This window comes from Eschrichtius robustus, chromosome 18, assembly GCF_028021215.1.
Source record: "Eschrichtius robustus isolate mEscRob2 chromosome 18, mEscRob2.pri, whole genome shotgun sequence".
Lineage (NCBI taxonomy): Eukaryota > Metazoa > Chordata > Mammalia > Artiodactyla > Eschrichtiidae > Eschrichtius > Eschrichtius robustus.
The window spans coordinates 47,261,370-47,282,847 of record NC_090841.1 but is presented as its reverse complement, the minus strand read 5'-3'; the positions used below and the strand labels follow the sequence as shown (position 1 = coordinate 47,282,847).

General features: G+C 36.1%; 1 protein-coding gene across 1 annotated transcript in view; it reads left to right on the top strand.

Moving 5' to 3' along the window:
• Positions 1-21,478, top strand: part of DACH1 (dachshund family transcription factor 1) — a 412,059-nt gene that overhangs the window by 205,779 nt on the left and 184,802 nt on the right. The window contains exon 3 of the mRNA XM_068526491.1: positions 15,545-15,706. Coding sequence (XP_068382592.1) covers positions 15,545-15,706 — 162 coding nt within the window. The remainder of the gene's footprint in view (positions 1-15,544; positions 15,707-21,478) is intronic.

Sequence of the window (21,478 nt, the reverse complement as noted above, 5' to 3'; positions counted from 1 at the left end):
TTGTTTCATTGTCATCCTAGTATCATTTTTATTATCATGTTTATAAAGTGATATGATAGTGTCAGATGACAGACACTAAATCACTTTCATTACATAATATGATAAGCATGGCATCCAAACAAAATCAAAATTTGGCTGTAGCCTCAGGTATATTTAATGCTACCCATGCCTTTCCTGTTTTTTGTTCGTCTGCTTTTTGCTTAGCAGTTTCTACCAGATGCCAGGATATTGGTAAATAGTAATGATATATATTCTGTGTTTCTTGGAATTTATCAGGATACACAATGAAATGGAGATTTTATTGTTTTTATCTTTCAGAGTTTAATCAGAGTGTATTTACTGTTGCAAGTGCAGACCTAGAAGTTACTTTTCTCTCACTAAAATGTTCAAGTGTGGCTTTCTTATCATTATTGCAAATTTTCAGGTACATTGAATAAAACAAAATAATATAGATCTTTTTCGCCACTATGTGATATACATAAATTCCTTTTGAGTTTGAGGTATTGTTAGTGTGTCTTCGAACACTTTGCAATTTTCCACATGACTAAAATTGACAAAAGATACGGATCTTTTGTAATAATGACTAAACTTGTACATATTGCTCAGATTTTCACACCAAAATGAAGAAAGCTGGTGGAATGGGTCGCTTGTGAAATACTTAGCTTTTTAATGACATATATTAGACTCTCTGTGATTACCAACACTCTACTGTTGTCTTATTAGTCACTTTTTAGTGGCTGAAGAAAATTTGTTTTGACTGTCTCACTGTTTGGAAGAAAAGCTGTTGCAGAAGTTTTATGTCTGTTTTTGGTTCTGTTAAACTGGAAAGGGCATATTCCTGTCTCAAAGGCTTTTCTTCAAGGACTTACAAGCCAGAGCTCAGTGTCTGAGTTTGTTTCCAAACTTGAATTTCTCGAGTTTCAGAGAGACAGACTTCTATTAGGCCACCGGACTAGCACAGCAATGTTTAGATATTATTTCAATCAAAGAACTGTGTTCCATTACTCTAGGATCTATGTCAGGCTGTGGATTAGGTTAAAAAACCAACAAAAGCTCCTGGTGGTTGAAAGATTATAAGTATTTTGCTACATTACTACATTGCAGGCATGAGCACGTTCTTTCAGCATTTTAGAGTTTCACAACATTACAATTAATTAATTGTGTCTATCTAGCTAAAACACTAGTCAGAGTTACCGTCTGCACTTTTAATAAATCCTTTGAATTCCCTTGATCTTTCTTTTTTCTTATCCTCTCTGTGTACTGTAGCAAAACTTTCCCAAACCCATAAAACTTTGATTAATGGAATAAAGAATTAGATCTGAGATACCTGTTTTTGTTACTCTCCCATGCTTCTCTGACCTTGGGGTCACTTTCTAAATGTACCTCAGCCTTTTTCAAAAACTGGTAAATTAAATAAACTGAAATTTATATAAAGCATGACCATCCTTGCTGTTACTAAGTTCTTCATCCACAAATGTATACAACTAGCCATTTACTATACACATTCAAATACAGTGTTTCTGTTCTAGTAGCGTATGTTCCTTCATTTTCTTCACCTTTTCATTCTTTTGCTCCCCAACTGCATGCATGCACACAAATTAGGTAGAAAATAGAGTGGGGCAAAAAAAATCGTTTATCATTGACAGTGTTTTTCACTGTAACCTTTGGGTAGGCTTCTTGGTTTCTTGCATGAAATCAAAAACTATTCATTGATTCTAAGACCCTCTACTAATTAATAACAACGAATTGCCTCACCCTGCTTCCGTTTCTGGATATCCAGGTTTAACTATGTTTTTGGAAGACCTGTGTTTTTATCCTCAATTTTCTATGCAAAGAACGCAACATTTTTTTCTGTTCGGAATTTACATTAAATCATCTTTAATTTCTAGGTTTTCCACTTTCTCCTTAGTCTCTCCTCTCTCTCTCTCTCTCTCTTTCTCGGCAAATATAGAAAAGAAGCAAAGCTGCTACTATCAATGTGCTTCATCCTTGACCCCAGGAGAACTCAGTGTCTCCCAGCTGTGCGAAGTGTATCTCTTAGTAGGGACCCTGGTCCTGCTGTCACCTGGTGCTGCCAGTGTAAGCAGCTATCATGTTCGGATTCAAAGGTGGCCCGAGATAGCATCCTGGGGACATGTCCCTGGAATGAAGTAGAGCCCAATTCTGTCCATATGTTGCCAGGTGGGAAGAGGGTTGGGTGTCCTGCTGAGAGCATTGTGATTTGTGGGTAGAATCTGGTAGGGGTGTCCAGTTCAAAGCATCAAGCCAGCCCTCTTTCCTTTCTGTTTAAGAATATCTAAAGTAAGATGCAGAACATGGCTTCTTCCCTTTCTCACAGGTTGGGTGAACTCTGTTGGTGATGTGAGGATCTGTATCTTATTTATGCTGTGCTGTCGAGATTAAGATGTTGCAGTTGAGGCCATGATAACTTTTATACTCAATACAGTGCCTCCTGAAAAAAGGAGGGTTTTTAAAATTTAATTCTTATTTTATATTTGGGTATAGTTGATTTACAATGTTGTGTTAGTTTCCGGTGTACAGCAAAGAGATTCATGTATACATACCCACTTCAGATCTAGGGATACATACAGACTGAAAGTGAGGGGATGGAAAAAGATATTCCATGCAAATGGAAATCAAAAGAAAGCTGGAGTAGCAATACTCATATCAGACAAAAAGGGAGATTTAGTTCAGAAGAACTCAGTTCATTTTCTTCTCTAGAAAATAATGGAAAAAAAAAAAAACTATTCACGGGCCATTGTTGGATGAGAGTATCAGCTAAAAACATAGACTTGTTCTTAAAAATTTTAATTGCATAACGATGAAATGAATTATTTTGCTACTACTGTTTTTGATTCTGAAAATAAAAGGATTTTTTTGGTGTGTCTAAAACAGGGCAGACAGTACATAGATAATGTACTTATTTACATACATTTAATGAATTTTAAATCTACAGTGGACTTTGTGCACCAGTGGTGAGATGACAAAGCATCATATTTTGCTAAGTTGGAGACCCAATTTAAGAGTTAGGTTTGCAAAAACTACGTCTTCTTCCTCCCTTTTGTAGTTTTACATTTAGCTAGAGAGATTGTTCTCTAAGATTCAACACCTAAATAATGAATTTTTTTTATATTGTTCAAAGCTGACCTCTGCTTTTAGAAAAGTTTATCTGCACTTTCTCATCTGTTTAGAAACATACATTTTTGGTTAAGAGATCGAAGACAATCTCTCTTTGTCTTTTTTTTTTTTTTTTTCCCTGAGCTAGGGAGGTTGAGATAAAAAAGAATGACTGCTTTAAAAGTCACACATGGCTGTAATTTAAGAGTTTTTTCCTCTCATTGTCCGTAACAGTTGAAAGAAACCTTCAATGAAAGTTTATTAACTAGGCCAATGCCTGAGGCAATAAAGGTTCATTTATTACCAGTTTCTTGGCTGTTTTTCTTCTTCTATTTTTCGGTTAAACTCATAGCGTAAGATAATACTTCACAAAATTAAACCTTTGACCTTCTGTAGAGTTAAGTCTCCTTTGATTAGATAAAGTAACAATTTATGGTCCAGCATGAGGTTGCACATGAAATGAATAATGCAATAGACTCCGTGTGGACTGAGAATCTATTGCTTTTGAAAAGATGAATGCTGTTTCAAGGGGGAAAAGTCCGCTTAAGTGTGTTGTCTTTATTCAGTATGCACTTTAGCAATATTTCAAAAGGCTTTACTTCCAAGATAAAGTTATGTTTGAATTTTCTAACTCTCAGAAGGAAGATGTATGGCAAAAATACTGCGAAGAGCTTTGTAACTCTTTGTGGGACTGTCTATGCCACACATTCCAGGTATTAACAAAAGCTGAATTATAAAATAGTCGCATGAGAAAAATGACCATTGCTTTTACAAATGGAGTTCTATAATGATGGGACAATTAGCATAGCATAATTTGCGATCACATGATCAGCTACTATTAACATGACTTAAATTGATATTTGATAAGTTTTACCAACAAGAAGCAGAGCGACAAGAAAAAAATATAATCATAATAATATTAAGCTAGGTTCTTAATTTTTAAACTAACCCATAGGAGTTCAGTTTCTGGTTATTATGGTATAGCTACTTTGGTGAATAACAGTAATGTTTTAAATTTTGTTTTGCTTAAGTCATGTTATAAGTTTGAAATTCCATAGCGCATTGCCAGAAGAGTGACTGGATATGATTTTCCAGATATTCCTCTCATTTTTCCATGTGCTCTTTTCAAAATTATTTGGCAAATTTGAGAAAAGTCTCAAATCAATCAGTGAAAATATTTTATTGGAATTGTCTAATGACTCCAGAATAGATACACATGCTTTCAGACTCAGAGTTGATGTTTATTTCTATCTTCAGCTCCGTGGTGGTAGAGAAATGTGTACACAGCACAGGTTCGTGTTTCACACGAAGCTGTTGTGATTAGCTGGTTGTTTAAATTACTAATTGACATGCAGAAGTTGAATGCTTGAGAGAAGTGTTTTAGTTTTAGTTTGGTTCTTTTTCAATTAGCTTAAATTATTTAAGATGAATAAATCTACTGCAGTGATTTAGTTTCTTTTAATAGAATCTCATGGTACAACATAAATTAGGTCAAGAGAAGCCATTGGATCAGTGCAACTATAGACTTCGCTCATAAATGAAGAGATGTAAGGAAAATGGAAGATTTGCTCTGACTTACTACTGTTTTGAAATAAAGTGAAAGGTTTTATCAGAATGCACAAAAGACTAGCATTTATTGCCACATTAGAAATTAGATGTTTCTTTCTGTTGTAATGCTTTTGCAGCAAAAAAAAAAAAAAAAAAATGAATAGTGCAATGTCAACCATTGGTAAATTCTTCTTTGACATCCACCTGCTCTGTTCGTAGGTGAGCTGGGTTGAATATATGAATCAAACCTCAGAAGGGAAATAGTTTTGAACATGGACAGCATTTATTTCTTGAACAGTAAAGTACAAGGTTGCCTCAAAATCAGACAATTTAAATAACTTGTCTAAATTACACTAAAAAAATTAAGTAACCTGACTATGATTACAAAAGCATGCCATGATTAAGGCTTCATGCCATCCTCTAGGATATGACAACCACTTGAGGCTATGGGCTAAGAGCTATATTTCTTTGTAATCTTCCTTGTCACATGGCAGTATCTATTTTTCTAAATTAATCAGGATTATTCTTTTCCATAGTCCAACTTTAAAACTGCAACCAAAATCCTACGTTTCCAGGCACTACAATTGGGCTCTCACACTTCATATTTTTCTTGAAATCACAAAAGGAAAATACATTTCTTGTCGACTGATTACAGAGATTCAATGAGATGGTGATATAAATGTAAGAACCCAATGACAAAAGTGTGAAGAATATATTGCTTCAAATAGTCCTTCCATTCCTAACCTATTGTTATTCAGTGAATATGGCTATATATTTTTCTCAACCCAGACCCTGACCTCTATTTAAAAAGTGTGTATGTGTGTGTATGTGTCATTATATATATATAATGATGTCTGTGTGTGTGTATATATATATATATATATATATATATATATAGTAATATATATATATATATATATATTTCTTGAGTCTTTTCCTTTATATTACTATATCAGAAAAATTTTTTGGCCACATTGTCTCCAGCTATTTCTGCCTCATTGGATAACTCCCCCCAAACAAAACTTGCATGTAAAAACGACCACCTCTATTATAATTTTTTTCTCATCTCCTCTCCTCACCAACAAGCACACACTGACAGAGCCCTACATGCTACCAGGATTCTGGAAAAAGAAAAGAAAGATACTTATTGAAGTATCAAAGGAGTTAGAAGAGCATTTACATGGTGTTGAGAAAAGTAGGAGAATATTTGGAAAGACTATTCTTAGGCTGAAATGCCAGTGAGGTGACTTTGGCAGGAAATTAAATTTATGACACCGTTTCCTCTTTTCACTTATTATACTGCCTGAACTGTCACCAATATATTGACAAGTAGCCTCTTTTAAAAACATCCTTTCACAGTGTCACATACTGTCAGCTACTCTCAGGTTGGTAAGAGCCACCTGCCTGGGGCCAATGCTTTGAGTCATTTGGGGTGCTGAGTCATGTACGTAGTAAGAAGTATTGGGCCTTAGACAAATATGAGAACATCCAATGCCCAGTTTAGTGGAGAATGGAATAAAAATAATGAGAAGAGTGCTTTAAAGAAAATTCAAGACAAATGTTACCTCTTTCAATTTGGTTCTATTTATAATTTTTTCTATATTCAAGATATAGAGAGGAAAATAATTTATTTGCCTTTCTCCTTTTCCTTGTTGCTCTGTATTTAAAATATAGGACTCAGGGTAACATTATAAACAATATATTTCACCAGTAGTACAGGTTAAAAGTTTTGTGCACAAAGTTGAATGACCATTGTTTCTGTGGCAGATATATTCGAAATTTTATACAATGGAATCACAAATGAACATTTAGATCAGGTTTTTAAGTGGAGTCAACTTATACTTGTGACATCATCTGAGTGTCTGTAACATCATCTGAGTGTCTGTAACCTTGGCTTCCTGTGCAATCCATAAGCTACTTGAGAAAAGAGGATTCATTTTCCTTCAGTGATTCCATAGTTTACTGTATTCTGTACTTTTCTTTTTTCGTTTATTGACAGAGGCAGTGTGGCCACTGCTGAAGTGGGAGTCAGGGGAATTGGGATTAATCTATCATTATTTAATGGTGTGACTTTATAGAAATGATTAACCTCGCTGCCCCTAAGTCTCATCATCAGTAAAATAAAAGGGTCGCAGTAGATAAAGTCTTTCTCATCTCTATGTTTTATAAGTCCAGACTCCAAGTGGCTGTTAAGAAATATTTTTCTAAAGGTGGTAATGTTAACAGATGGAGTCACAGTGAAAGTTATATATTCAAGACCTTGTTGTGTCAGGTTCAACTTTTCATAAATTACCTGTTTTCTTATTTTAAATCATAGTAATTTAAACATCTGAATTGATTCTGTTTCATCCTGATTCTCTGAGTTAGTGATTAGAAGTTGAGTGTTTCAAAAACTTCCATGGAAATTTCTCAGTGATTTTACATGTGGCCAAATAACATCACCATGGGGTCCCCTCCCTCTGACTTCACTACTGCTATTTCTTCCTAAACTCTGGGAGACTGTAGATTTTAAGCTAATCAGAAAAGAATGCTAAACTTGATGTCTACTTGATTTATTAGTGATTATCAATATTATAATAACTCTTTCTGTATATTTCTCCAAATTAGTAGATTTTTTTGGTTAATTGACACATTTAAAAATCTAATTTAATCAATTGAAAAACTGGAAACTAGTATAAGGAGTGTTTCCATTAACAGCCTCTAAGATCAATTTTCCTTTTCTCTGCAGAATATAAATGTGTTTCAAAGGGCAAGAAAAATCAGTCTAATGGACATTGGTAGACAAACGCTCGCTCAAAATCTTCAGTCTACCCTGCTTTACAATTAAGTTACTTATTCTAGTTGATTATCATTTCTGTTATTTAATCATTCAAGGGTGACGACAGGTATAGTTCAATCACAATTTCTGTTTATTTAGAAAGTATTGAGAAATAAAATAACTGGGAAAATTAGTTTCAGTTTTTTAGACAGCTGGTATTTAAATAAGGATAGGAAGAAGACATGGTGGAAAAAAGGTACTGGTGTTTTCAAGTTGTTATACTGAGCCAAGAATTCTTCTAAGACTTGGGAGTGATTTCAATTGAGTTGTAATTCAAACTCATGTAGAGCTTACAATGCACCTTCAACAGTTTTGCAAAGAGTCTATACGATCTGTCAGGAGCAGAAAGATTACTTCACAGTAATGACTGTTGAATTGAACTCTGCTTTTTGATGTTTTACTTTCTGAATTGAATTGTTGGACAAGATTAATTGCACACAGTGAGAGTTTTAAATGAATGACTGTGTAAAGCATTAAGTATCTCTGTATGCCACTTGGGGGAGAAAAAGCTGGAAGGTTTAAATGAATAAATGTATTTAATGCACAGAATGCCTGGGCTAATTTTAAAATTCCTTTACTAACATCCTTTATTGAAAATAGAAACCCACTTTATTCATCTGTCTTGGTTATATTGCTCTAGCTGAAGTAATTTAATATTCCTGCTTTCCACTAATCTTGTAGTTCAACAGAAGTAAACAATAGGTTTCATAAGTTAAAAATACCCTCTTCTGAACATGCTTATAAGATTAAAAAAACAAGGCTGTAAACATTTATGACTGAAACAAACTAGATTGTTCAAATACTGCCATGATGTATCGTGTATATCAATATGGCACTGATATCAGTTAGAATGCAAACAAGGTTTTAAATGATGTGCCCCTTCATTTCAGCTGGAGAATCCGCTTCACACCATCTGCCTATCAGATGGTTAGGAACCAGGACTGCGTATTAATGCCACATGTTCGATTTTCCTCCTTCTTGTAATGGTTAGATTCATATTGCTAATAGCTGTGCATGAGCACTGTCGATGAAATTTCTGTGACGGTGGAGTGATGAGATATTTATAAGCTGCCTGTCTCCCTGAATGAGCAGTAGGAAGAATGCCAGACATAAATAACTTATCAATTCCAGAATATTAATAATAACTACTATTGGCTATAAACGAGTGCATGTTAGAGTACTTTTTTCTACATTTGGGTAAAGTGACATAGCCTAATAAAAAGTCTATCATATGGAAGTTTTGAATGCTTACTATCTCTTGCTTATAACTAATTTTATTTAGCCATTAGGTCTTGGGAACTGCATTTTACATGGAATGCGATGGAAAAGTAGACAACATATCAAACATTTGGAAGTCATCTTGATGTCTTTGAAACCAAAGATCAAAGATTAGACCTTTCAAGTTAATGAGCAAACAAACAGATCAGAGAAAGAATTTGACAGCAATATGTCTCTTTTATTGATATTTATAATCTATAGTTGTAATCTACTCTTTATAACTAGGGGTACTAACTTATTTGAAAAAAATAGAATGGGGATACTTTTCCCTTTTTAGAGAGAGCAATCAGGATTGTATAACAGCACTTGAAGGATTTAAAGGCTGTTTTGATAAAAGTTGAGAGCAGAAGAAAAATGCTATCTTTGCAAAGGAAAATAAGGCTCTCAAGGAATAATAATGCCTGCTTCCCTTCCAAATGATAAGCCCATGGACTGGTTTTAGGATATTGAATTTGAAGTAGCAAAAGGTTTGTATCAATATAGCACAGAGTGGAGACTTAGTGATTTCATGATAAATTTGATCAGTGTAGGCTACTAAATCAAATGATTTGATAGAAGCATGATTTTCAGGTGTCCATTTGTCAAATGTTTAAATTTTCACCGTACACTGTTAGATAACTTTTGTCATATTTGCATTTTTGTGAATAACTGAACAAAGGTAAAACTAAATGACATGATGGATATTACGGGTTACTTGATAATATTTACTACCATTTTCAGAGGGCTTAGTATGTGCCCATGCTGTTGTGTACATTATTTTACCTTTATTCCCCACAATACTGCTATGAGGTCAGAACTGATATCTCTGCTTTAAAGATAGGAATTTGGAAGCCTTAGGAATTATATAACTTGCTGCAGTACTTCATATAAATTTGATGCATGTTGTCCAAAGTTTGTATGGCTTTTGGAGTGTTTTGTTTTTCAATGACTGTATGTTTACTCCTTATATGATAGTGAGTTTACATAACTAGGAATCTCCATGCCAGTCATTTTTCAACGAGAACTTTAAAAGATTTTAATGGACCATCAAAAAATAAAAGTGCAAGTAAAAGAAATCTATAAGCCAAGATAAAAATAAAGAATTTCTAACAATAGCTGGTTAAAAAAAGTAATATAGAATTTGCTCTGAAGGAGTAGAACAGAATGGAGCCCGCTGCAATGAGTTTGTAGCATAATTCAGACACTAATATGACAAGCTGTTTTTCTAAATTCTATGTAAAAATCTATTCATTCTTTTGAATTGTAAGTGGTAGAGTTCGTGAAGATCAAATAGAAAAAAAAGAAACCTAAATATTTTTGCATGACATAAGGCCTATGGGGTTTAGCCTAAGTTTGATGTACAGTCCCTTTTCTGAGGGCCAATAGAAGGTCTACGAGTTGCACAATATATGACTTATTATCCTTTCTCTGAAGGAAAACATCTTTTTTAAACAAACTGTCTCTCAATACATTATTTTATCAGTGGCAAATGAATTTTAAGTATACATTAAAGTTTCCCCATTGCTGATGATAAAATTGGATTTAGAACCTTTTAAAATAAAATGAAATTATACTACATTTGACTTCTCAGTTTAGTGTATGTTTTTGTCTTTGTGTATGAGATACTATAATTGTTCTTGGAGAGTGTAAAAAGTAAGTTTCACGAGGTAAAATAGATGGGTTAATCGTTCCTTAGTGTGAGAAAACCTTTGTTCATTTATTTGTTTCTTCACCGTACACACGCACATGCATTATGTGTGTGTGTATATATATGTATTTTTTCTCTCAATGAGAGAAGGAAATCTGGTGAAAATTTTACCTGATTGAAGAATCTGGAGAAATTACCCAAGCTGTTTAATTAACAATTACTGTATATACCAAATAGATTCGTATATGTAAGTGGTTGGTTGAGTTAATAACGTGCATGGCTACTGGATCTATAACACACAGAAGTGCTGTGTTACCTGGCTGGCCTCCTTGCTTCTGCTCTGCTAGGGTAGAGGCGCAGAAGACTCATTTTTCCAAAGTCTGCATCACACTACAGCAGTATGTCTCAGATTCTGGTTATTGGTCCAACCTGATTTTGTATTTTAACAAGTTCCCTTGTTGATTCTTAAGCATACTCACTTTCAAAAACCACCGCAGAGGTGACCTACCTAGCCAGAAAGCTTTTACTGTAAGGTGTAGACACACTTTAGTAATGCACTTTACTGTCATCAAATAATCTAAGGGCAGGGAGCATCAGAATCAACCTACTGAAAGATAAAAATACAGATTCCTCAGTCCATCTCAGAGATAGGGTCCATGAATGTGGCCCCAAGGAAGATAATCTTCAACTTTACCACACTCTGCAGCTAGATTTGATGTAGATTATCACTTGGAGAAACACTGGATTACCTAGTTCTGAGGGAAAAATGGCTTGTTTTGATTGGGGAGAGTTAAAAGCAGTCATAAATTCACTGCTTCAGGGTGGGATATTGAAGGAAAATATGCTGAAGTCTGATTATGAGGCAGGTGGAGAAGAGTTCTAAGTGAGAAAGGGTTACGGAGGGAGGAAAAGTGTTTGGTAAATGTTATGGGTTGCCGGCGTTTACACAAGCAGACCATTCTTTTCTTAAAAATTTTTATTTCATATTGCAGTATAGTTGATTTACAATGTTGTGTTAGTTTCAGGTATACAGCAAAGTGATTCAGTTGCATATATATATATATACCTTTTCATATTCTTTTCCACTACAGGTTATTACAAGATATTGAATATAGTTCAATATGGCTCAAGGACCTATACAGCAGGTCCTTGTTGTTTATCTATTTTATATATAGTAGTGTGTATATGTTAATCCCAATTTCCTAATTTACCCTCCATCCCACCTCTCTCCTTTGGTAACATTAAGTTTGTTTCCTAAGCTGTGAGTCTGATTCTGTTTTGTAAATAAGTTCATTTGTATCATTTTTTTAGATTCCACATATAAGTGACATCACATGATATTTGTCTTTCTCTGTCTGACTTACTTCACTTAGTATGATAATCTCTAGGTCCATCCATGTTGCACAGGTAGAGCATTCTTGATTGCATAGGAAGTGTTTTCGCAGTGTGAACTCCCTATGAAGTATAGACCAAAAACTACTGTTATTTTGTGAATTTATTACACTTATTTTTTCAAAGGCAGCTTCAATAGGGAACAAACTATACAATGGGACCTCTTTCTAAAGTGAGTGTGTAGATTCTAAACTTAGTATTTACTAGAGACAGCAAGTTGGAGGGAATTTGAGAATTACATGAGATTTGAAAGGGCCATGGCAAGGCCAACAGGAAGTGCAATGAATGCAGAGGTGAGGGTGAGACTTTCGTGATTCTCTCCAGTCCTAGGCAGATGTAGCTTTGGAAAGTAAATGCTTTTTATTAAATTAATGAGATTTGCTACTCCTAGTATATTTACATTGACTGTAATATGAACATAATGTTTTAAATTACTTACACTGATATTGTCAAAATAATGTCCATATTTCTCCTGCGGCTTTCCATGTAATCCAGTTTGAGAAGCGTTTTTTTCGTCCAGTGACAATTTGTGCCAGGCTTTGTGCTCAATGTTTGGGATACATATACTAGGAAAGTATTTCTGTCCTTTCAGTGTTATAACCTAGTCGGAGGAGCTAGCCCTAAACCGACCCCCCTGAGCAACAACCCCCCCCAAAAAGGAGCAATAAAGAGTTTGAGTGAGTTTCTTTTCTCAGATTGCGCATTAAAGTGACCTGAGGAACAGTAAAATCAACCAAAATATACAGATGGACGTGTCCCAACCAGAATCTCAGATGGTAGGACACAGCTCTTTGCGTGGTTTGAAAGCTCTGTGAGTGATTCTGATGCACAGAGAATGCGGACTTTCATTCAACAGGGCTGAGAACACGCGTAAGTGGACCACTAGCTCTACTCTTGAGGAGTAGGGTGGAGAAGGTCAGCTCTTTAAAAGAAGTGAGTCTTAGGCTGATTCTTGAAGTGTTGGAGCTCTTTCCCAGGTAGGCTGAAGAGTCAGGATCCTGAGCCTGCTTCCCCTAGAACATCATATTTAAGCCTCACATGACAGATGCAAGGACAGATCTGGGGCAGGGAACTGGAGAGATTTTCTAGAAAGTCTGAACAGCATGTGCAAAGTCTGGCTTGAAAGAGGAAATGTAGTCCACTAGAGGAGGTGAAAGACCCCTATATGTCTGGAGCACACAGAGCAAAGGAGACCTGGGGGAAAGATAATGCTACACAGATAAGCAGGGGACTGAGCACACAGGGCCCTGACAGACACATGAAGCACCCACCTTGCTTCTCAGAGCGGGCATCGAACGCCAGGATTAGATTTTTGTTTTCATAAGGTTATGTTGACCGCAGTAAGAATCATAAGAGATTGGAGGTAGGGAAAGTGGAAGCTGTTAAGAAATAATTACAAGACTCCAGGGAACAAAAAGTGGCAGCTTGCACTAGGGGAAGCCAGGGGAGATGGAGAAAATTGGCTGAGTGTGAAAGCTATTAAAGAATTAAATTTGAGAACCCATCAAACAGTTAGGTGAGTTAGTGAAACTAAAATCAGCAACTGTTGCAAATGTCATAGCTTTCTTCTTGCCTTCATGAAACTGGACTGAAAGTAGAATATTTCAAAAGTATTATGGTTATAGCATGTGTGTGTCACACACACATCTATCGGTTGGAATTTGTATTAGAAGTGTAAACCTAAGGGGGAAAAAACTGTCAAATGGAAAAAGAGAAGAGTACCATAAATAAGATCAGATAAATAATAAAATTGTGAAAGGCATTTTTAAAAGTCAAGGGTTAATGCCAGCAGCTAAGGAGAAGCAGGATACTTCTAGCTGAGGGGGGCTGCAGCCAGCCCACTGTATCCTGCTTGAGTCATAGCTAGGACTGGTCTTGACTTGCTGAAGTAAAAACTAGAACACAAGACCTGCTTAGTTTTTACTAAACATTATGTGGCATTCTTCACATAGTTTATCTTATTTAATCCTTCTATTATCCCTTTGTGAATAGGATGACTTTACAGATGAAGAAACCATACTTAAGAAGATTTTATAGCTTGTGTAAGGCCATATCAAGCATAGTTATGTTTCATGCTACTGAGCTTGATTCAGATCTATCCAATAATAACAATCATATCTCAAGTTGTAGTTTTTTCTTTCTTATTTGAATACTATGGAACAAGATTTACCTGCCTCATAAATCAAAGATAAAGACCCTAGATGTGTCATAAATTGGATATGGGACAACACCAGGCAATGAAGGGAAAGGACAATTTGGATGTTCGCATTGGTGACAAGGCGAAACTGAGGAAGAGAGATTTTCTGGGAAACACAAAGAGAATTTTAAGAGAACAGGAAAGAAAATCTTCTGAAATATCTTTGAAGGAAATGAGTAACTGGGGAGAAAATTCAATCATAGGAAGATGAGAGAATCAGTTCAAGTTGGGACTTAAAAGGCAATAAGTGTTCAGTCGAGACCCAGATGAATTCTTTGAGTTCAGATCAGTGCCTTTTTAGGGGGCAGTTACCAGTTTGTCATGCAAAGAGTCAGTCTGAAGGTCTTGTTGCGTTGGGGTGAAAGTTGTCAAGGTCTCTTTGGTCTGATCTGAAGGAAAGGTGAGGTCTTCTCCTAACCTCAAAAAAAAGCAGAGGTTTCTAGGGAAAAAGACCTTCTTCTAATTCCTGAGGCTGCAACTTATTTGCTGTAGTAACTAGAAGTGATGATTAGTGGGGAGGAAAAGGAGGAGAGAGGTTTCAGTCTCAAATCCACCAGCTGCGAGTGGAAATAAATCACACAGATAAATTCAAAGCAGGCTGAAGCGCTGTAGCCAGAAATTCTGAAGCAGCATAGCAAAAGGAGTATGAGGGTGTGGGCGGGTGTGTGTGTATATCCTCTCATAGACTGTCAGAGTTTTAGAGTTAGGAGAGATCATTCACACGTTTCGGTGTCTTTCGTTTTGCAGATGAAGGATGTCGGATGAAGTGAATTGACTCGGTAAAAGTTCACACGTTTAAGGAAAACAAATCGCTCCCCTGCTCCAAAACCTGTGCTGGTTACCTAGAGCCTGTACCTAAAGCCAGGTCTTCGCTTTCTGATCTTCCGTATCTGGCCTCAAACTGTTTTTTCGAATCTCATGATCACTCCCACCTCCCGTTTTCTGGATGAACAGAGACAAACTGTTCTGGAGACGTTGTGGCATAGTGGTTAGAAAGGTCAACTCTGGGACTAGAATACTGACAAGTGGGGGACGTGAGTCACAGGCCTAGGCTGTTCCAGACAAAGGCAATGGCAATTGCAAAAGCACGGGCTTGAAGAGGCAGGGCACGTGTGGGTACTGGGGCCACGTTCAGCATGGGGGGAGTATGGCGTGAGAATAGGGAAACTTCGGGTGATTAGGTAGGTTTCCCATTCTAGTGAAAAGCTTTGTGAGTTAAGCTAAGCAGTTCAGATTCCCCCCACCTGTAGGCAGCTGTAGAGGATTTGGAGCCAGGAATGACATGTTCAGATGGGTTTGTTTGAGGGCGAATTCTGGCTGCATTTCTACTACTCTCCTTCTGTGTACGAATCATGCTTTTGCTAATATTGAATATGGGAGTTCGGAGAGCGCTCTGTGATATCAACATAGTTTCACTGGTTAGCTGGGAATGAATATATGCTATCAGAGTGCTGCATAAAGGAATCAGATACTTCAATATGTTTGTATATGTGTTCTGTAAAGCACATGGAGTCTTACGTGAAAAATCAGAATTTGAATTACCTCATTTTTAATTTATTCTTTGAAGGTTTGACAGCAGCAGCTGCAGCAGCTGCCGCTGCTACCAATGCAGCGATCGCCGAAGCAATGAAGGTGAAAAAAATCAAATTAGAAGCTATGAGCAACTATCATGCCAGTAGTAACCAACGTGGAGCAGATTCTGAAAATGGGGACATGAATTCAAGTGTCGGTAAGTTTTATGTTCACTGAAACTTACCGTGATCATTTTGCTACTCAATGACTTTCTTTTCCAGAACAAAATTATTGGCTACCCGTTCAAGAAGTTGGCCCCTTTAGCTTTGAAAATGGTGTACATTTTGAAGAAACCACTTAGCCTAACAACACACACTGTAAATAAATAATTAGCAACATTATTTTTAAATGTAGGAATTAACTTTACGTCTGCAACCTCTACTGTAAGAATTCAGTTAACATCTTTCATAATACAAATAAGTTCTAATAGTCAGAATTCTAAAATATTGATTATAGGTAAGATGACAGAAGAATATTTACAAACAAAACCACACACTAGCTTTTTTATTCTTAATGCATTGGTTATCAAATAAGAAATGTGCCTTAGCAGCAAAACATATAAACTTAATCTTTTCATGTATTGCCAAGAATAAGAATTATGCTGATAACTAATTCTTTCTGTATACATCCATTATCAGTTTCTCTTATTTAAAAAATGCCACTTTAATGTCTTAATTTGATCTTTTTCTTTCTTGAGGTATGGAGGGATGGAAAGTTAACCATTACTATTTAAACCAAAAAGGAACAGCTTTCTCTTTGCAGAATTAATTTGGGTAATTTGTTTTGTCAAACACAACTTCAAATGAGGGTTAAATTTTTATTGATGATATCTTTAGCATCTGTGTGTTTGTGACATAAAACTTTTATTTTCTGCCACTGCACTGTATTATTTCCCTTTAAAATGTAGAAATCATGCTCAAAATATAATTGAGCAAGAGAAATGTGGATGCTACAAGATGTACACAAGACGATATCCAACATACATGTTCATGAGGGACGCAATAATATATGGCAGTTCAATTAGATTTTCTTTTCTATGCAACATTTTAACAGATTATTTCTTTAGATAATCAGCAGCCCCCTACTTTCAGTCCATTGACCTACAGGTAGGGGGCGTGTATGAAGGAATACTGTGGACTTCAGTGATAGTCATTTGCACAACTGTTCATGGAATCATGTGCTAGATATGAGTAACCTAGTAGGAAGTAATTTTAAAACACATACACGAAACACAAAATACCACCACTTCAGTGATGCCAAAGAGCAGCTTCCAACGTAAAAAGGGGAAAAATAGAACTTTTCAACAGAACTAGACAAGAGAAATAGAAAAGAAGAGGCGTTAATGGCTTTGACTTGAGAGTATGATAAAGAAGGAGGTAGCAATTCTTAGAAGGATAAAAAGATGTGGAAGAAAGCCAAAGACATGGCTCAAAATCTGAAAAGAACTAAGGGAAATGCCAGCGTTCACATTTGCAGTGCTTCTGTTGAGAAGATGGAGGGCGGTGGATGGTTTAGGGCATAGTTTACACACATCAATTTAAGCTTTTAAAAGTTAAAAACGATATTGAAGTAAAATGAAAGAATTGTAATTCTCTTTTTAGAACTATTGACTGCATATTATTTTAAAATACTAGTCTTTTACTTTGCCCAATAAAATAGAGCAAAATTGGACACTTTTGAAAACAAGGAATTGGCCACTCTAAACTATAGTTGTGATTCCAAAGCATAATTTGGAGTGTTTTCAAAATTTTAGGAGAGTAAGCCTTGAATGCGGGCTGTTGTTGATAGCTGGTGTTGTGAGGAGGGATCTTTAAGTTAGGCAATTTAATAACACTTGAACAAAATATATTAAAACACTCTACCTCTGTCAAATTTCCTGAGCAGCAGAACAGAAGCTGGCTTTGGAGAAACCAACAGGCATAAGATAAAGAGACCATAGCTCATAATTAGGCATTGGCATACACTTAATATTTGATATTATGGAATAATACTTGCCCTCTGACCAAATTGTGCTTATCATAATTATTTGGATAGCTAGGCTCTCATAATGACTTAAACTAAGAAACAATTTAAATTTGCTTTTGCGTTTTAGTTGGAAGAAATCACTTTTCTTCCATTAAGGTATTCACTTGCTGGTTTATATTGCTTTTTTTTTTTTTTTTTTTTTTGACACCCATCATCCAATTTGAACCAGAAACGGAAATTTATTTGAATTTTCCTAGAGGGTCTTAATATTTTGAGATTGTGTTAACATTAGTGTCATTGCTAGTCCCTAAAGCTCATGGATCATGTATGGTAGAGATCTGTAGCTGATTTGAGGGGAAATGTTACCCATTGTCATTTTTATTCTATTCTCACATACTGCTGTCCTCTAAGAATTTGTGATTTATTACCCTTCCTGAGCACACCCCCTGCCCCCTTCTTCTTTACCTAGAGATCAGGGAAAGAGAGTTTAGGGGAGGGATGGGGTAGAGTGAGGGAAGGTACAGGGCAATGGTGGGGATAGGAGGTTGAGCTTTCATAGATCACGGCAATTTTGAGCAATTGCTTTAAATGGACTCCAGTCTTCTCTGGTTCTGAGGATAGTGCCTGCCTCTTGGTAAGTGTTCAATAACTACTTGCTCCGTGACTTTGGAAAGTTATGTGAACTTTCTGAGCCTCGCATTCCACATCTGAAAAATGACATAGAAAATAGTATCTGCATCATGAGAAGGAAAGGAAATCATATTTGACAAGCGCTTATCATTTTATTCATTACCATGTCTGTTTATCACATTTTTTTGGTCATGCATAACATTAGTCATGTGGGTATTGCTTTTGCTATTGTTATTATTTCTCCCAACTTACCCTCCTGAAAATCACCTTCTTCCTCTTTTTACAGCCACCGACTGCTTCCTCCTCTGTTTTCCTATTCTCTCTACTAGGTATTACTTGTTAAGCTGCAGGCCTGTGAGGAAATTTGGGGGCAGCTGTGACGTCATTTGGATTTTGTTGTATGTTTGATTTTAGCTTATTCTAGGAACACAAAAATAATCCTAACACAGCCTCAGCACTCAAGGGGCGTACACTCCTATGGGTGGGGTGGCTAAGTAAGCACACAGTCATAACGGGATGCGGTGGATCCCCCAGAAACATCAGCTAGCACGAGGTGCTTAGGAAGTGGTATTGAAACCTATGAATTCCAGTAGGAATCCCAAGAATCTCAGAAGCCTTATATTTCAGAATACAAATGTACTACTCTCACGAATCTATCACTTGGCCCTTGGAAGTAGCGAAACCCCTCAGAGAGGTGCTACTTAAATGATGTATTGTTACTACTCAGCCCTGCCCAAATCCAGTGACATTTCTGAAGTCGATTCAGGGTTCTCTTTTCCCTTATACTCATCTGGCTCACGCGTTATTTAAACGTTTCAGCCTTCTCTATGTAGAAACACTGTTTCCCCCGCCCCACTTCCTCACCCCTTGGTTGTAAGTAAATCCTTAGTGCCGCTAGAAAATAGATTTTTTTTCTTTGCTTGGTTTCATTTCATTTGGCTTGGTGAGGTGAAGGAATATTCTTATTATAGATGACCCTCTCTAGTTCTTAATATGAATTGTAAAAATTAGCCAGAAAAAAAGGTGTTTGAAGAAACCTATGACACGGACAAATAATTATTTTATATCCCAATTTTACGTGGTAACCTTGAGCTCGCATCTTTCCAACAGAATGATCACTTTAGGAAGAAGTGAGGACTTCAGGATAGATCCGAGTGAGGCATCAGCAGGCTGAGTGAAATATATGGCTGTGTCGCCATTCCCCCTCATCCACAATCAATTGGATTCTTTTAGTTTAATATTTACTTGCTAAGATGAGATGCTAGTCTGCATGGTGATAAACAGCCTGCTCCTGGCATCTGAAGGTGACCTGTCAGTTCATATGGACAAATCTCCTGCTTACTGAAATGTACAAAATAAATCATTAAAGCAGGCAGGTGCTCATTCCCAGATTTAAATCACCATAGATTTATGATTTGAATTAATGCTTCATTTGGCCATAGAAATAGATGCTGAGACAAATGATATGCACTGGTTGGGGTTTCCATACTGTAGCCATCCTGATATTGATTACTGAGATGTCTTTGCAATCTCTTGTTTATATCAAGTACTATCTTGTGACAGGTTGGCTGATATGAGCTACATTGCAGATAAGAAGGAAAAATGTCCTGGATTCTTTTTAGTGGCAACGCTATCCACAACATACAGGCCAGATAAATTGCTATTTTTTTGCTTTAAGGACTGATCTACATAACCAGCTTAAAAAATGCTGCTTGGAAATTGGGACTGGGATATTGGAAAGGCAGAATTTAAAACCGGTGAACTCAAGGTCAATTTCATAGTCTCTATAGCTATGTTTTATCTGCTTATCTTCTTTTTTTTGGCATCATGCACAGTCTTGAGGGTACTAAATTAATCACAATCGATTTAATCTAAATAAAGGAAACTTAATTTTACTTCTAGTTTTTAACTGCTATATAAATATTGACATAGTGAGCATCTCTTAGTAGTTTCTCTGTTATTTAAATACTTGCTAAAGCTAATATCTTACTCCCTGAACTAATGACAACAAAGGAAACGACTCTTTAAAGATAAATACATTAAATATTATTCCCAAGTGCAAGAGTTTGTGGACTATAATTTACCAAGAGGCAGGAAAAGACTGCATTTTTACTTCTCTTAACATTTTATTTAAGGAAAACACTATGTACACAGTTTAAAGAATACTCAGAGGATTTAAGAGGGACCTTTGCCACAAGCTAATATCTGACTCATAGAACTGGTAAACAGCTATCAACAATAGTAGATTGCTTGCTTAGTAGGAAATGAGTTCATATCTATTCAAAATGTGATCTCAAAACAGATGTCCCAAGAAAATCTTATTGTTTAAACTATAGTCATAACCCCCGAACTGCTGTTATTTCTTTAAGGAAGTGAAGTAATCTTAAGACTTCAGAATTTCTCTCTCTGAACACCATGGAAAGTAGGCAAGAATACCCTAATGCAGTGATCCACAAACTTGAACACATTTCATATGCCTGAAATGTAGGATTCTTTTGCATTTTTTCAAACTTGCAATAGTTACAAAGATATAGGAGTTTCAAGTAAAAACAAGAGCTTGAGTTTGCAATTAAACAGCTGTGTTCTTCAATGGTATTCCTTTCTCCTTACCTCTGTCCATCAACCAACAAAACAAAACAATGAAAAAAAAAAAAAAAAGCCAGGCAGATAGGGAGATAAAATTATCTTCCCTGGCTGACCATCCCCTTATCTTTTTTTTTTTTTTTTTAACCATTCCTAAAGAAATAAAATAGTTTACATTGCAGTCATTTCCTTTCTTCTATCTCATGTGTCTATTTGGAAGGAAAAATTAAGTTTATGATTTCAGGAAAAAGTCTTGGAGACCTTGAGAAAGCAAATAAAAGGAAACTGAGAACACAGGCCGCCAAGCAGAGCTCTGTAGTTGCACATTGGATTCTCTGCTTTGGCAATGTTAATGAACCTCAAATCCTTCCTATAATTAGATGAGGGAATTGCTTATATTTTCAAACAGATGATGCTGCTGTAATGAAACGATTGACAGGGAATTTAAGAGTGTCTACAGTAGTCATTTGGTTTCTGTTATTAAAAAAAAAAGTTTAAAAAGAAGATTGGCTTTAGACATAGGTCCTGAGAGAGGTAGTAATTTACATAGCATGCTATGACAGGTGTCTTTGTATAGGAAGGAAATAAAATGGAAGACTAGAGAAATGATGGGCAGGTATAGCAATTTTTTGGGGAGGGGGCGTCCTATGCTTATTCTGTGTAGGTTCTTTAAAAGGGGCCGAGACTCAAGAGAAGGATCCGGATTGAGTGCACAGCTGTAACTGCTGATGAGCTAATTGCTCCTTATCTC